The 17261-nt window shown below is 50.4% G+C and overlaps 1 protein-coding gene across 1 annotated transcript; it reads right to left on the reverse strand.

Annotated features, from left to right (window-relative positions):
- Positions 1–233: 233 nt before the first annotated feature.
- On the reverse strand, positions 234–17121 carry ptprnb (protein tyrosine phosphatase receptor type Nb). Its single transcript, XM_086202562.1, is given in 21 exon segments — positions 234–1114; positions 1929–2002; positions 2103–2167; positions 2274–2327; positions 4008–4174; positions 4247–4366; positions 4440–4517; positions 4657–4730; positions 4842–4989; positions 5156–5446; positions 5552–5761; positions 7973–8037; positions 8181–8260; positions 8916–9094; positions 9266–9300; positions 9378–9521; positions 11026–11431; positions 11671–11993; positions 12088–12198; positions 13674–13724; positions 16927–17121. Coding segments are annotated over 21 exon segments (2826 nt in total). The 5' UTR covers positions 17006–17121; the 3' UTR covers positions 234–1042.
- Positions 17122–17261: the final 140 nt, after the last annotated feature.

A 17261-nucleotide genomic window follows, 5' to 3' on the forward strand; every position in this document is an offset into this window, starting at 1 on the left:
GCTTCCTGTCACTGACAGTGTCACTAGAATTATGCAGATTGTAGGTGTTGACCCTTGACCCCATACAGTACATTCAGAAGGCTTAGTGACTTCCCTTAAAATGTTTTATGTGTTTTTTTTGTGAAGATTTGCTCAAAGCAGCTATTCATATTAGCTTAGTTTCTGAAGTAGAAAATGTGAAATGTATCAAACTTTAGGAGCAGCAAACAAGCAGACAAAGTCATTGGGACTGATTGCAGCACTTAAACACAAAAAGATTTATTTAAAATGTCACAATAACAAAATACTTTTTTCTCCATAGGATAGCATTTCTTGTTTTTTTTTATTTCATTTTCTGACTTGCGTGACTTATACAACAATATATCCAGTGACTTGAAACAATCTGAATGGCACACAAAGAGAAGGATGTTGCAGGAGTTTGTCGGGGGGTTGGAGGACAGCAGTAATTCTTTATCATGCCTCAGCTCCTCGTAGGACATCTCAAATTTTACCAGGAAATCATAGATGTATAAAATGTACTTTTACAGAGCGGACTTTCAATAATCCAGCAATTTTGGTGCTTTAAAGGTTTGTTTTTTTGTTTTTTTTTTTTGCTTTCTCACTGAGACAAAACCAACCACCACATTTTGCAACAAACCACACACAAGCAGAAATGTTCAGGCTTCAAATCAGCCACTGGAGGTTCAGGCCGGATCTCCACAGGTAGATAAAACCCTGATGCTTCGTTCACATGCACCTTTATCACGTCTTTGTTTGAAAGTATTTTATTCAGATAGCTGCAGCGTCTAAGACTACTTTTGATTTTCCAGCTTTCATTTTCATTCAGATTTGCTGGTTGTTTAGCTCCATATTTATGCCACAAATATTCCAGAATCAGATTCAGCCTTAAAGTCATCTGTTTATCTTCAGTGTTTCATGACATCACCGCTATGTTTCAAGGCAACGAACAGAGAGAGAAGCACGTCATTCTTCGTTTTGTCAATCATCATCGCAGAGAGGAAAGGAAAGTCTGAGCGGGAGAGTTGGGGTCTTCAAACGGGTTTTACTGGGGCAGAGCTTTCAGGATGGCATTGACTTCCTCTGCAACAGCAGTCAGAGCGAACTCAAACTGGTCCTGAAAACAGCAGAACGACAAACATTTGATCACCATTTGTTTGTGTTCTCCAGCTTGAACAATTGATCATTTACGGAAATGTAAGTTATTGCACTGGAATTTCGTCAACATAGCCTAGCAGCTCCATTTTTTATTCTTCACCTGACAGTGTAAGGCCCTGACATGGCGCAAGCTGGAGCCTCAAAGCTCGTCTCACATTTTCCATCTTCACGCCAAGCTCCCTCGCCCTTTAACCAGCTAGTGAACCTGCTCCACCTCCACCCTGACCTGCTCCACCTCTGATGGCTTTGTTGGACTCCAGCTGCTCCCATCTATAAATATAAGATGTGCTCGCTCCTCCACCTAGCGGACGAGGACGTCCATTTCTCCTGATGAGGAGTGCGCACTTCACCTGAGGTGAAAATGGCGCACCGCTGAAACCTGGGCTTTAAAGGGGATGACACAAGGCTCTGATTGGTTTGGCTGATGCCACACCCGAAACACATCCGAGAATAATCAGGGGTCGAATGACAGGCTCTTAGCACTGTGGTTTGCACTCTGATTAGGAGCCCTAACACCAAAATGAGGCTGAAGACGGCACATGGCACACACATAGCGCCATCCGCCAACTGCCTGGCGCCACTGATCGCTGAATTAGGGCCCTGAAAGTCATGTTTTCCTCTCAATTTCCTGTAATACTCATTCTGGCCACAAGAGGGTGAAAAGCCCCTCTTCTCCTGACAATGTCTGTCATGATCATGAAAAACCTGGGCATGAGATGAAATTGAAAATATTGAATAGCGATAAAAACATCCTCAACACATGAATTATTCACCTTAGTGCGAACCATGCCAGGCCGCTGGTCACGAATGTGCTCCAGCGTCGCGGCAATGTCAATCTCCTTCACACCTGCAGGACAACAGGTGACACTCACAATCACACCAGCAAATCAGATGTTCGTGATTTATAATGATGACACCAACATGTAAGCAGACACGTTCAAGCTCACCTTTAGCCATGCGATTCAGAACCATGTCAATCAGGATGTAGGTCCCTGTCCGGCCCGTCCCGTCACTGTTGAGACAACAACGGAGCTTGAAAAGCAGGAATCACAACCCTTTATTTTGCGCGTTAAGTAAAAACACGTTGCAGAAAATGAACTGAAGCTCAAAATGTCCACCTGCAGTGAACGATGATGGGGCACGAGCGACCTCGGTAACACTTGTTCACCTTCCTGAGGAGAAACAAAAATGAAAGAATATTGTTCCTGAAAGCACGTGAAAATACAAAAAGTGAAATATCTATGCAATCACATGAAGTAGAAATGAAAGCAAGATGATTGCAAATTCAGAAAATGATACACACTGGACTTTTGTGCCTGACTTCTCTTCAACAACAGTCTTCAAACCTTATTTGCAGTTCTTACTATGAGAAATCAACACGTTCCAAAGAAAAGGAGAAGTCACACAACACCAGCGGTTTGTCTTTGGCCTGATACATCGTCATGAAAATAGAGGAGGTAAACTACAACTTGTCTAGATATGAAGGCATGTAGGTAGATGGGTAGGAAGGTAGGAAGGAAGGAAGGTAGGAAGGTGGGAAGGTAGGTAGGAAGGAAGGTAGGAAGGTGGGAAGGTAGGTAGGAAGGAAGGTAGGTGGGAAGGAAGGTAGGAAGGTGGGAAGGTAGGAAGGTAGGGAGGAAGGAAGGTGGGAAGGAAGGTAGGAAGGAAGGTAGGAAGGTGGGAAGGTAGGTAGGAAGGAAGGTAGGTAGGAAGGAAGGTAGGAAGGTGGGAAGGTAGGAAGGTAGGAAGGAAGGTGGGACGGAAGGTGGGAAGGTGGGGAGGAAGGTAGGAAGGAAGGCAAGTAGGTAGGTAGGAAGGTAGGGAGGAAGGTAAGAAGGTAGGAAGGTAGGGAGGAAGGTAGGTAGGAAGGAAGGTGGGACGGAAGGTGGGAAGGTGGGGAGGAAGGTAGGAAGGAAGGCAAGTAGGTAGGTAGGAAGGTAGGGAGGAAGGTAAGAAGGTAGGAAGGTAGGGAGGAAGGTAGGTAGGAAGGAAGGTGGGACGGAAGGTGGGAAGGTGGGGAGGAAGGTAGGAAGGAAGGCAAGTAGGTAGGTAGGAAGGTAGGGAGGAAGGTAAGAAGGTAGGAAGGTAGGAAGGAAGGTAGGTAGGGAGGAAGGTAGGAAGGAAGGTAGGAAGGAAGGTAGGAAGGATTAGGGGATTGTGGTGATGGACCTCCTGCTGCAGCCACATCAGTCGGTGATCATTTTTGTGACTATGCAACTGGACCCAGACTACTAGCTGCAGATCCCAAGAATGACACAGACAGATATGTTGAGGACCAAACATGTGACCGTCTCACCAGAAGCAAGGAGGAAGAAGGGAGGAGAGGGAGGACAGAGGCGACACCTTGGAGGGCTGTGCATTTTCATTCTAGAGCCAATTTGATCCCTGGTTGCTTCTCTTGAGATCCACTACTGATTTCTGTGTGAAATCAGAACTGAAATTGTGTAAAAACTCTTTGAAAGCTGAAGTAGTGGAAAAATGTCCTCCTTTCACCATGAGGCAACTTCATTTCCTTTCAAACTCTGTCTCATCAACGCAAGGAGTCTCCCACTCCCACCTGGTCTGTCCTTTCCATGAGGCAGCTTCAGGTTACCTACGTGTGTGCTTCTTATTGGTGACTTACTCCTAAAATGTTCCTGAAACTACTTCGTTTCTCTTGGATATCTGTTCAAGCACTGGCAGATGGATTCTTTCCACATTTAAAAAAAAGAAAGAAAGGAAAAGAAAACGGTGTTTTTGACTCAGTTTAGACAGAACTTAGCCCACAGCAGACAAACCAGCACCTTCCGTGTTTTTTCCTGCTTATTTCTTAATTTCCCTTTTTTTTTGTGACGCACACGCAGAGGTAGTACCTGCGGAAGTCCAGCAGGGGGCGTGTGGTGGTGGGGATGCCCTGAGCTGGCCAGCTGAGGAAGTGGAACTGCGTGAGCGTCCTGGTCTCCTGCGTCTGCACGTTCTTCAGGTAGAAGCTTCTCACGAGGAAGTCGTTGCACCAGATGTGCTCGGATACCAGGTTCACCTGCAGACGGACGGGTGGGCTAACAGGGGAGGATCCCAGGAGATGTGAGGCTCAACAAGCAGTTCCACTCACCTCATAGATGTGGTAGAGGGACGAGCCCTCATCAGGCCAGTAACGGTCACACTGCTTCTCTCCGTCCTCCACCAGAGCCGTCATCATGACGATCACAGTGCAGCCGCTCTCCCACACCATCTAGCGACGAGACACACAGCAGCCAGTTAACCCTGACGAAGACAGGAGGGTGAACCGTCATAACCCAACCGACCTGCCAGAAGTCAGAGATGGTGTGTGTCAGGGGGCCCTGGGTGGCGATGTAGGCCGGCATCCGAGGGTCGTGTTCAATCTTAAAGGAGAGGATGGGGTCAGAGGTCATAGAGGGTTTCAAAGGCTAAACTGGACAACTGCATTCTTTCCAGAAACCCTTTCTGACTGAAAGAACGATTGGGGTTGCCATAGTGACTGGTTGCTGAGGGGGGACTCACTATGGTGCTGGCGTTGATGTAGTCGGATCGTGAGGGGTTGATCTCTGCTTTCAGCTTCACCCGGGAGTGATCGTCTAGAACAACAACATTTCACCTCAGGGTAAAACACTTGTACGAGTACAGGAAATGTTCAGACGCCAGCCTGGCTGCACCACGGCAACACAACTACGCCCAACGGGACTCACACGGCACCGAGTCAGGACAGCGGTTCTTCTTGACGTTGGTGTCACTCAGAGCCACGGCGACACCACTGGGCTCTGCCTGGTAGGAGCACAGAGCCTCCCACTCCTTCATCAGACGGTCCTTGTTCCTCAGGTGGTCTTCCATGTAGGCCTTGATGAAGATGTGACTATTAGTATCGTCATTAACATCATTATTGTTGTAGCTCTGTTGTTATACATTAGTATTCATGTTCTGGTAGTGGCGAAGGGCTGGCTAAGGAAGTAGTGTCCTGGACCATAAATGAGCAAACAGGAACTAGGATCTGTTCAGCACTGACCAGGATCATGTGACCTGTGGAGATGTCCATGTTGGCCTGCGCTGGCTCCTCGCACCATGATGGCGTGCTGCTGTGGGAGCTGGGACTGGGCTGGGCTCCGTCACTGAACTGCGACGACACGCTGCTCACCCTCGAGTCGGCCCCTCCTCCGCCTCCTGCTGCTCCCGCCCCTCCCACGGTGCCGGCACCTCCACCGGCCCCCCCACCGCTCGCTCCTCCCACAGCACCCAGAGCTGCAGCTTCCAGGCGTCCAAACGCACCTTTGGAGGCCATGTGCTGGCGACACAGGTCCTGGTGAGCCAGTTGTGCATGTATCATGTTGTATGTTGCATTTAATCCTGCTTTCGCATTCATTGCATGATGACCTGATGAGCGCTGATGGCTCCACCCCCTCACCTGGTACTCCTGGTGGCTGAAGCTGCCTCCCTCAGGTCCAAGGCCCAGTTTCTTTGCCGCCAGCCGGTGAGCGTGGTGACGAAGACAGGCGATGGTCATGGCCACCGCCAGGATGCTGCCAATGCAGGCCATGGCCACCAGTGTGGCGAACACCCAGCGGGAGCCGGGTTGGACTCGGGTCGCCAGGGGCAACGCTTTTCCATCACTCCTCTGGTGGGAGGAAAAAAAACAAACAAACAATTGATGAACATCAGCTGATGTCATCCTGCTGGTCCGGCTCAGGGGAACCTGAATCCAAACTTGGTGCAACTTGTGCTCACACAGCTGAGCTCCCAGATGTGACCCCTCCTCCAATATGCCGCCCCATCCCTCTCACTGCTACCATGGCAACCACGTGGGTTCCAGAGAAGACAAACTTAATGTATATATTTTAAGATTTTAGAACCACATTGCTGCAGTTTGTGGAGAACCTGAGCTGGACTTTTACAAACAGGAAAGAGAACAGACTTGGGATTTTTTAAAAATTGGTTTCTTGTTGTTTTTCCTCCCTCCGTTCTGTCCTCTTCCTCCAAATTATCTGCCCTGACCTCTCACCCCTCCTGCTCCTCCTCGTCTGTGAGCGTCAGGAATTTGAGGTGCCTTCCCTCAGTGTGTGTGACTGTGTGCTATCTTACAGCTGTGTGTGTGTGTGTGTGTGTGTGTGTGTGTGTGTGTGTTCACCTGCTACTAAGAAGAGGCCTCAGTGTGCATCATATGTGAGACACGAGATTACACTGGAGTTGATTCATAATTTCCTCAAGTGTCTCAGAGAGACAGACACCATGATGGCCCTTCAAATGTCTGCAGCTCAGAGCAGCAGAGCCACAGGGAGGAGATGAACAAGACAGCAGCGTTCACACCGAGTCAGAACACGGCCGCACCGCCCTGATCGCCACTTCAACTGATGAGAAGAAAATGATGAAACGTAGGAGGAGTATGAAGGACACAAATGCTCCTCCTGCAGGAGGACTGGACCAATTAATGCATAACGTCTGGGTTATACATCCATCCATCATCCATCCATCATCCATCCATCCATCATCCATCCATCATCCATCATCCATCCATCCATCATCCATCCATCCATCCATCATCCATCCATCCATCCATCATCCATCCATCATCCATCCATCATCCATCCATCCATCCATCCATCATCCATCCATCCATCATCCATCATTCCATCCATCCATCATCCATCCATCATCCATCCATCCATCATCCATCATTCCATCCATCATCCATCCATCATCCATCCATCCATCATCCATCCATCATCCATCCATCCATCATCCATCCATCATCCATCATCCATCCATCATCCATCCATCCATCATCCATCCATCCATCCATCCATCCATCCATCATCCATCCATCCATCATCCATCCATCATCCATCCATCCATCCATCATCCATCCATCCATCATCCATCCATCATCCATCATCCATCCATCATCCATCCATCCATCATCCATCCATCCATCCATCATCCATCCATCCATCATCCATCCATCATCCATCCATCCATCCATCATCCATCCATCCATCATCCATCATTCCATCCATCCATCATCCATCCATCATCCATCCATCCATCATCCATCATCCATCATTCCATCCATCATCCATCCATCCATCCATCCATCCATCCATCATCCATCCATCATCCATCCATCCATCCATCATCCCTTCATCCATCCATCATCCATCATCCATCCATCCATCATCCCTCCATCCATCCATCCATCATCCATCATCCATCCCTCCATCTTCTCCCTCTTCTCCTGTTCAGGGTGGTGGGGGTGGAGCCTATCCCAGCAGCCTTCCCCCTGGACAGGTCACCAGTCCATGGCAGGGCCAACACATAGAGACAGACAACCATTGGCTCTCCCAGCCACGCCTACGGTCAATTTAGAGTCTGGATTAACCTGGTCCCTCTTGATGTCTTTGGACTGTGGAGGAAGCTGGAGTACCAGAGAGAACCCAGCAGGAACAGGGAGAACATGGAGACTCACCCAGAAAGACCCCGTGCTGCAGCCGGGGCTCCACCCACAACCTTCTTGCTGGGGGCCACAGTGAGGCCCACTGCACCACCCACAACCTTCTTGATGGGGGCCACAGGGAGGACCACTGCTCCATCAGGCAGTGGGTTTTACATATCAGGTCCAATTATTGTTCATTGTAACACGAAAAATTCTTCTGATAATGACAACAAAAGTAATGGTGGCCAAACTGTAGCAGCATCAGCAGTCATGACAACAGAAGTAGTAAATATTGAAGTAGAGGTACTAGCTTTGTACCATTGCTGTAGTAGAGGTGGTACCACTACACTAACTGTGCCCCTCCCTCCTCTCTGACATCTTCACCTGGACGACGCTCACCTCTCCAGAGCCACTCTGCAGCACCTTCAGGCCCGTCTCAGACTCCAGGAAGTTCTTCTCTGCATCTGGTAATCAGATATATTGTACCGATATTAAACAATTATGAATTATGACTGTCTCATCAGAATTAAATGTGCTTCTCCTCAATGATCCCTCTTTAATTATTAAAAACTAAACTAAACTAGACAAAGTAGAAGCCCTAACCTACCAGCTTTCCCCGCCACGTCTCCAGCAGACGGGTCCTTGGAATTCGGTCGAATGCGGAAGGTGATGGCAGGCCCGACCACACTGCAGAGAGTAAAACACAAGAGCAGATCCAGTGTTCAGATTTCATTCGTCCTTTATGTATATTTTCATACGAAAAAAAGAGAACAAAACTGTTGAATAATTCATAAATCCAACGGTTCATAAACTGATTGCTGCTCGTCCTTCAGTTCACTTCAACCAGCACAGCGTCTCCCCTCTGATCTGTCGTGGTTCTGCTGAGGTCGCCGCTCCAGGCCGGCTTTAGCTTCGGCCCCCTGAAGTCAAGATCAGGGGTTCTGATCATTTGTTGTCATGAGGAAGGTTCTGGAGCTGCAGGGACACAAACTTCCCCGCACATCAACACTTCAACGCACTCTGGAGGTGGAGGCCGAGCTGCTGCTCTCCCATCCAGACTTCCTTCTAGTGAGTCATTTCTTCATCCACTCACCTGTTATTCCTTTTTCCTCCTGTTTATTTTACTTCTATCCTTTTACTTCATGTTGTTTGACCTCCATAAATAATTTAAGATGATTTGATCTGAAGTCATAAACTGGGCTGGATTACCAGAGTTAACTAGTATCTTCAGCTGTGTTTCTCGCGAGGAGTCCTTCCACCTCCAAACGCACTTCTGGCGTCCACTCACATGACACTGATTCACTCGTGTGTTCTGATTGGTCGACTGGGTGGAGGAAGCTACCTCTGGTTGGTGACAATGTAGCCGTACTCCTCAGCCTTGGAAACTGGTAAGTTCTGTTCCAGTTTGGCTGCCAAGATGGAGGGCATCTCCCTCTGGGCTGTGACTGGTTTGGCGGCCTCAGGGGTCGAGGGGGGAGCCTCCGGGGGGGCCATCTTGTGCTCCATTGAACCCTCTGAGACCTGACAGAAGCAATAAGAGTGACAAGAGCTCATCAACAGGAATTCTTTTCTTTCACTGGTGAACTGTAATATTTTGAATCTCCCCAAACCCTTCAGAGGAGGGACTGAACCTGAAGTGGCTCAGAAACAGTTAACATGGTTTTAGAAGACCTTCAGCTGCCACAAGCTCACCTTCTTCCCTGTGGCAGCACTGCTCCCATATTTATCTGGAAGATGGACACAGACGCATTCATCAGGCCAACAATGGAAACATGTAAAACCAGGAGGCCGTGAGGCGACAGACCTTTGGGGAGTTTGTGGCCATAGGAGCTCTCCAGCTGCAGCTGCTTCAGAGCGGACGGCAGGTTGTCCCTCTGCTCGGGGGACAAATCCGTCAGGTCCAGGCCGTAGTGATCCAGCAGCAGGGCCAACTGCTGCAGAGAGCTCTCTGAGGACCGCAACCAAGAGGGTTAGGGTGTAGGAGCTACTTCCCTTTGGGTTTTTGTATTTTTCTGTTTTGGCTGAGTGGATTTGTAGAGGGGAGAGTGAAGCTACATTAAACTGTCTGTGTATTGAACTTGATTGACTTGTTAATTACAAGACATTCTTTCACAAAAAACATACCGAGTAGTTGGCATGCATGCAGGTTTCTAGCTGTGGTTTACTTCCAACCCCAGCATTTTCTTTCTCTCTTTCCTCTCTCTGTCCTCTTATCCCCACCTCTCTCTCTCTCTGTCCTCTTATCCCCCACCTCTCTCTCTCTCTGTCCTCTTATCCCCACCTCTCTCTCTCTCTGTCCTCTTATCCCCCACCTCTCTCTCTCTCTGTCCTCTTATCCCCCACCCCTCTCTCTCTCTGTCCTCTTATCCCCACCTCTCTCTCTCTCTGTCCTCTTATCCCCACCTCTCTCTCTCTCTCTCTCTCTCTCTGTCCTCTTATCCCCACCTCTCTCTCTCTCTGTCCTCTTATCCCCCACCTCTCTCTCTCTGTCCTCTTATCCCCACCTCTCTCTCTCTCTCTCTCTGTCCTCTTATCCCCCACCTCTCTCTCTCTCTCTGTCCTCTTATCCCCCATCTCTCTCTCTCTCTCTCTGTCCTCTTATCCCCCACCTCTCTCTCTGTCCTCTTATCCCCACCTCTCTCTCTCTCTCTCTGTCCTCTTATCCCCCACCTCTCTCTCTCTCTCTGTCCTCTTATCCCCCACCTCTCTCTCTGTCCTCTTATCCCCACCTCTCTCTCTCTCTCTCTGTCCTCTTATCCCCCACCTCTCTCTCTCTCTCTGTCCTCTTATCCCCACCTCTCTCTCTGTCCTCTTATCCCCACCTCTCTCTCTCTCTCTGTCCTCTTATCCCCCACCTCTCTCTCTCTCTCTCTCTGTCCTCTTATCCCCACCTCTCTCTCTCTCTCTCTCTCTGTCCTCTTATCCCCACCTCTCTCTCTCTCTCTGTCCTCTTATCCCCCACCTCTCTCTCTCTCTCTGTCCTCTTATCCCCACCTCTCTCTCTCTCTCTGTCCTCTTATCCCCACCTCTCTCTCTCTCTCTGTCCTCTTATCCCCCACCTCTCTCTCTCTCTGTCCTCTTATCCCCCACCTCTCTCTCTCTCTCTCTGTCCTCTTATCCCCCACCTCTCTCTCTCTCTCTGTCCTCTTATCCCCCACCTCTCTCTCTCTCTCTCTGTCCTCTTATCCCCCACCTCTCTCTCTCTCTCTGTCCTCTTCAACCCCAACCGGTCGAGGCAGATGGCCGCCCACTTGAGGGGTCTTATAATGGCTTTTGTTGTGATTTGGCACAATATAAATAAAGATTGATTGATTGATTGATTTACGATGACTAGTTATGACTTGAGGTTTGGTGTGAGATCCCCTTTCTGCCTCTGCAACATCTCAGCTTTTAACCCTTTGTGACGTCTGTCAAGATCAGCTCCTCCGTTACAGTGTACTGTTCTCTCTCACCATCGAGTCCTGCCAAGGTGTCATACTCCGTCTGAGCCTTCTTCCCCGCCTCCTCCTGCTGCTTGCTAAGCTGGGCCACTTGGGAGGCGTAGTCCTCGCTGTAGTCCAGCGGGAAGTCAATCTCTGGGAAGAAGGAGGAGGATGAGGCGGACAGCGATGACGGAAAATCTGACGCTGATGCCGCCGCCCCCCTATGGTGGGAGAGGGCCTGCGCAGGGGAGGAAGAGGAGGAGGAGGAGGAGGGAGGAGAGGTGAGGTAAAAGGACACCAGGTTCTGGAGAAGCTGCCGGTCTCTGTCCAGAGGGAATCCCTGGGATGTTGAGCGAGGGGGGGAGCCGAGGAACGGGAAGGCTGGATTGTCTTCCAGGGAGTTGAGGGAGCGCTCCTCCTCCTGGTAGCCGTACTGCTGCTGCAGCGACACAAGCAAACACACCTGGTCGATTCATCCACCACGCAGAGCAACAACACCACCAATCATCATCACTAATCTCCTCCTAGCTTTGGTCTCCACTTCCTTCACTCGCTGCTCCTGGAGAAGGCGTCTGCAGCATCAGGCTGCTGCCGAGACTCAATCATGTAGCAAACCAGCTTAAAACCTGCAGGCTAACAGATTCAGCGGTGAGTGTGGATGCTAGGTGCGCCCACCTGGCGGTAGGTGTACGGGTCCAGCAGGGGCGTCTGCATGTGGACTGAGGACCGAGAGGGATCCAGGATCATGTAATCCATGTACTGTTGTGTCATCTCTGGATCAGCAGACTCCTTGGGTCCCTGAAACCTGGAGGAATTAAACCGGTCCGTCATCCTCACAGTAGAACTCTTCAAAGAACAACGTGCTGTGGTCGTCTGGAGCAGGTTTTCCTACTGTTTGGTCGATCTCTCACGAGGCTTCGAGGAGGAACGGCTGGTGGGAAGGTGACTCAACTCTCGAGCAATTATCGCCTGGGTGACGTGGTCCTTCCAGGTCAGACCTACACAGCCAAGGAAAACTGAGCGTCTTCCTGCCCAACTCTGCCTCCCTACTTCTGAGCAGAGTGCGAAACCTCAAATGTCACTGAGACTAACCTTGCACCATCAGGTCTTTGAGGACTTCCTGAAGTCTGTGCAGGAGAGGCACAGAGACCTGGTACTGGACGGGCTCCTGGTTCGGACTGCGGCACCGTCCGAACAAACCGTCTGCACAGGAAGAATCGGTGCATGATGATGTCACTCGTAGAACAAGGAAACGCATTCAACCCTCGTGTTTGAATTTTTTATGACCTGAATTCATTCTGCAAAACCAAAGATGTTTACAATCAAATACAACGAGAAAAATCAGCAGAGAATCTGGTTTGCTGATCTGGAATCGTGATATTTTTGTGGGTTTTTTTGCGTAAAAATGAAAAATAATGGAGGAATAATTTCTACTACAGGTTCAACATGAACCAGCAGAGCTGACGCTCACCGAGGGAGGGCGAGGAAGTCGGCAGAAATGATACACAGTAAATGCACTACATATGTGGTGTGTGTGTGTGTGTGTGTGTGTGTGTGTGTGTGTGTGTGCGTGCGTGTGTGCGCTGTGGTGAGTCATCCCCCTGTCTCCCTCCATCTCTAATCAAACACACACACAACAAGGGAGACACACAGTCGTCAGGCAGTTGATGTCACTGTTACCATAGAGACAGGCAGCACATGCAGCCATTGGCTGATAACAGCTGACGGAGGGAGACCTTGTTTACGTTGCACTCTCGCTTTTCCTCTCACTTTGTGTCTTTCACACTCTCTCTCTCTCCTTCTGGTCCCTGGGATGAATCTCATAGAGAAGAACATCGTTTCACACGCTCATATTCCAGCGCCGTCACTCACACACGTCACCACAGGCGCGACTTCAACACACACAAAGGTTGTGTTTGCATTCGCTGAATTCAGCTGTGTTGAGATGGATTTTTCTACTCAAGCATTTGCTGGAATGGCGTCGTTCAGAATTTGATTTATTAGATTTCTCTTCTTTCATTCAGGATTTGAAAAGTATTTGTGCTTATATTCTATTGTTCTTTCTTCCTTTATCAATGAATGGAATAAACTACTTGATAAATAAATAAATGAGAGACACTCACTCCAGAGGGTTAGCCTGCTGCAGAGGGTTAGCCTGCTGCAGAGGGTTAGCCTGCTGCAGAGGGTTAGCCTGCTCCAGAGGGTTAGCCTGCTGCAGAGGGTTAGCCTGCTCCAGAGGGTTAGCCTGCTCCAGAGGGTTAGCCTGCTCCAGAGGGTTAGCCTGCTGCAGAGGGTTAGCCTGCTCCAGAGGGTTAGCCTGCTCCAGAGGGTTAGCCTGCTGCAGAGGGTTAGCCTGCTCCAGAGGATACCAACGACAAGACCTGAGTACAGCTTGCAGGTGTTGAGGGCAATTTACTGGTAGTTACAATTTTTGTAATTTCCTCTGGAATCCAACAAGTTTGTCAAACACACACACACACACACACACACACACACACACACACACACACACACACACACACACACACACACTTTCCTCCCCACTACGAGTCAGTGTGCAGCAGGTGTTATTGTGGAAGCAGCCATATTGAGCTTGTGTGTGTTTGTAGAAAGGTTGTAAAAGTTGCTATCATAAAACTCGGAGAGTTTGTCGTGTAGCGTGACATTCAAACACTCACCATCGTCGCACAGCTGATCTCTGGGGCAAAGCTTCTTCTCGAACAAACAACCTGCAGAGCCAGGAGCAGAGAGAGAAACCCCACTGAGGAGCGCTGGCGCTGCTCTGTCCTCGTTTACTGCTGCCTGCTTTTTTCTTGTCAATGTCATTGTAGATCATTCAACAAAACTAATGTCATGATGTGAAACTGTGAAACTCAACGTCCCACTCACGGCGTCGACGACAGGACTCCTCCGGGGGAGTGCGCCGGGCGTCTCAGAGTGTGTGTGTGTGTGTTCCAGCTAACTTTTCTCAGCAGTAAACTGCTCCAGAACCAGGTTTCCATCAGGGACCGACAGAATACTGTGTGTTCCTCATGTATCCTGTAATAACGGTGTACATACAGACCTGCACACGCTCTCCAGTGATGGCAGCCATATTGGATTATTGATTTCTGAACAATGAAGTATCTCTTAAATGTCTTGATGGATTCACCTCTTATTTTAGTACATCAACAAGATGGTTTGCCTCACCAGAGAGAGGCTGCATCAACAAGCCGCTCCTCCTGAGGCAGCAGGCTGCATGGGAGCGTGACCGGACCTCCCACATGCCTGCGTGGAGTTTTGTATTTTAGCCTCATGTTTTCATGATTGTTCCCCCAGAGTTTATTTCAGACTGACGTGGTTGCTCCCCTGATCACAAATGTCTGCTCAGGTCACCGGACTACGAGTGGGAGCATCCAGTAGGAGCGCCAGCGACCCCAGGCTGATGAATGAATGAGATCCAGCTGCTGGTTACAGATGTTAATTACAGAGAATTCATGCCTATTCAAGTTGATGGAGCCTGGTGACGGCGACGGCAGGTACTGAAATCATGACGGAGATAGAGGCAAGGAAGCGGGGGAGGGGCAAAGGGAGGAGGGATGGATGTGTGGGCGGAGGGGGGGACAGATGAGTCATCATGTGGAGTTTGGACGCATGAATGGAGACTCTCTCTCCTCCATGTTTAGATGCGTTTCCTGGTTGAAGATTCTCTCCGTGGCATTGTCGCGGTACTCAAACTCAGACTGAGCGACTCTTGAACCCCTGACAGCCACCTGGCAGCGACACCTCCTCATCTAACTGGGCTGGCACAACCAACAACTGTCCTTGTCATTCTTGTTCAAAATTCAAAACAAGAACAAGGAAATTCTTTCAGTGAGGGCTGTCAACTGTTCTTTCCATTCACCTGTGCACACATGGACGACAACACCACCACGAACAAGAACAATCATGAAAGGTGTCAGTCTGCAGCTGCTGCACAGCCTACATCGTGACAATTAGCTGCAGACGACATTTCTGAAATATTCTGTCGTCTCTCAAAGAAATCCTTTTGTCATTGGACTCAAAGATTTTGAAGACAACTCAGAAATGCAAATATCCGTGAGCAGGAGAGCGTGAAGTGAGCCGGGCTCAGGAGACGCAGGGAACGTCTTTAAAGTGGAACGAAACAGTTTCAGGTCGTAAATGCGCTCAGGTTTTGAACTCAGGGCGCCATGGAAACAGACACAGCAATGAGCTCCCGTTTGATTTGACCTCCCCAGAAAGAATGAGTGGAAGCAGAGGTGGCTTGAGCTCTCCAGCCGATGTTTCTGGTTCACTTCACACTGCACCTGAACAAAGTAAGCAGGAGAGGGGGCGGTGTGCAACGATCCTGGGAAGCTCCTGCAGGCACAGCTGGAGGCCAGATTTGTTCTCATGTTCTACCTGTAGAACGCAGGATGGACGATGAGCAGAAACTGACTAGATCATCCTGATTCGCTAACGATCACCCGAACGAGGGAGTCACGCCTCGGTCAAGCTCGCCGGCTGGACAGGGACGTGGCTACGCTTCATCACTGGCATCAGGCGCTGCAGGCATGAGAGGAAGCAGCTCAGCGGAGCAGAATGTGTTCCCAACGTGAGCAGCACCATTTTCCTCAGCAGACAACAGATCTGACCAACAAACAGCCAATAAATCAAATGTCCATTCGTCTGCTGACGCCTGGTATTTTTTGGAGGACAAAAGAAGTGATTTCAGTTGAAGGGTTGGTGGAGAAGACAAGCTGACTCACTGTCATCTCCAAAGCTGGCAAGGCCAGCGCATCCTCCTCTCATCATCATCATCATCATCATCAGTGTCTGCGCGCTGCCGTTATCCTCCATTAGCAGCCTGACAGATTGAATTCAGCTCATAATGGCTCTGTTGGCATTTGTGGCTGCTGCAGAGGAGACTGAGGCTGGCGTGAGTCAGCCAGGAGGCTGCAGACTGCAGGACAGCTGAGTGGCAGTGGAGGCAGCGAGGTCGTGACCCCCCCTCAGCTCTGTTGACCTTTGAACCTCTGCAGTGGCTCACACAAGTCACTTTGAGCGGAGCTCACTGTGCACGGCAGGGATGGATTTTCTTACAGCCCTGAGATGAGAGCAAGGCTGCAGCACCCCCCCCCCCCCCCCCCATTGATGCTTGTTCTGAGAACCCAGGGTCTGAACCCCCAGGAGTGACCACACAGCTCCAAACCTAAAATCAGCGAAAACCATTCTGCCGGCAGAGGAGAGCCGGTGGGCCTGTGGTGGGGGGGACGCGGAGGTCCAGGGTCTCCTGGGTTGGCACAGACAGGACGCGCGTGTCAGAAACGGAGGCTGGATGCTGCCACGTCAACCTCTCTTGAAAATGAGAAATGGCAGATTAACAACAGCAGTCAGAGAGCAGCAGCGAGAGCGGAGCCCCCCTGGAACATGGTCCCCTCTGCTGGGGCCCGGGCCCCAGGGGAGCGGGTCCTCAGCGAAGTGAGAGCAGGAAGTGATTTCAGTGTCATTAGCTTGGGGAGGCCAGGCAGGCAGCAGCTGGTGCGGATCCCGGAGCTGGGACCGAGACGACCCCTGCAGCTGCGGCAGAGCGGGTGAGTCACGTCTCCACCTCAACAACCACGCGACCAGCGCCTGCCGCTCTCCTCCTGCAGGCTGAGCCAAAACATCCACTGCACGCAGCGTTTGCGTCAGTGACGCAATTTCTGCACAGAAACACAGGTGAGAATTCCGACGCTCCTCCACATGAAGGAGAACCCCCTGAGGAGGAACTTGCTCAAGTCCGGCACGCATTCAGCCAACACGTGCGGCAGGAATGGAGCGGAACTCAGCGTTACGAGGAGTTCTGAACTGGCCGAGATCTGACGTCATCGCGGGTTTACGCGCCGTCTGGATGTGGTGAGTTCATCGCCAGCACAAGTGCATCATCACATCTGATCAGAGGCTCCTTACCGTGTCGGGCGGCCGCGCAGAGGCGGCAGGATGCGGTGAGGAGGAGGCACAGAGCCGCCCAGAGCCGCGGAGACCTCATGGTGCAGCCACCGTCCACCGGAGCGACGAGGAGGAGGAGGAGAGCCGCGGCTGCTGCGCTTCTACCAGCTCTCCATGTCTGAGGCGAGGCTGCTGCTGGACTGATGAGAGGAGGAGTGACACGCTCAGAGAGGCGGGTCGGTGGCGGAACACGGCCGCAGGGGGCGCCACCGAGCAGGACCTCCTTCAAGAGCTGGGTCGAAGTACTTGGTTTTTTTTTAGGGGGATCCGCGCCGAATGTGTCACAGAAGCAAAAA

Source organism: Aulostomus chinensis, chromosome 1, assembly GCF_037954235.1.
Source record: "Aulostomus chinensis isolate RoL2024-O1b breed Wild chromosome 1, RoL_Achi_v1.0, whole genome shotgun sequence".
NCBI classification, from domain to species: Eukaryota; Metazoa; Chordata; class Actinopteri; order Syngnathiformes; family Aulostomidae; genus Aulostomus; species Aulostomus chinensis.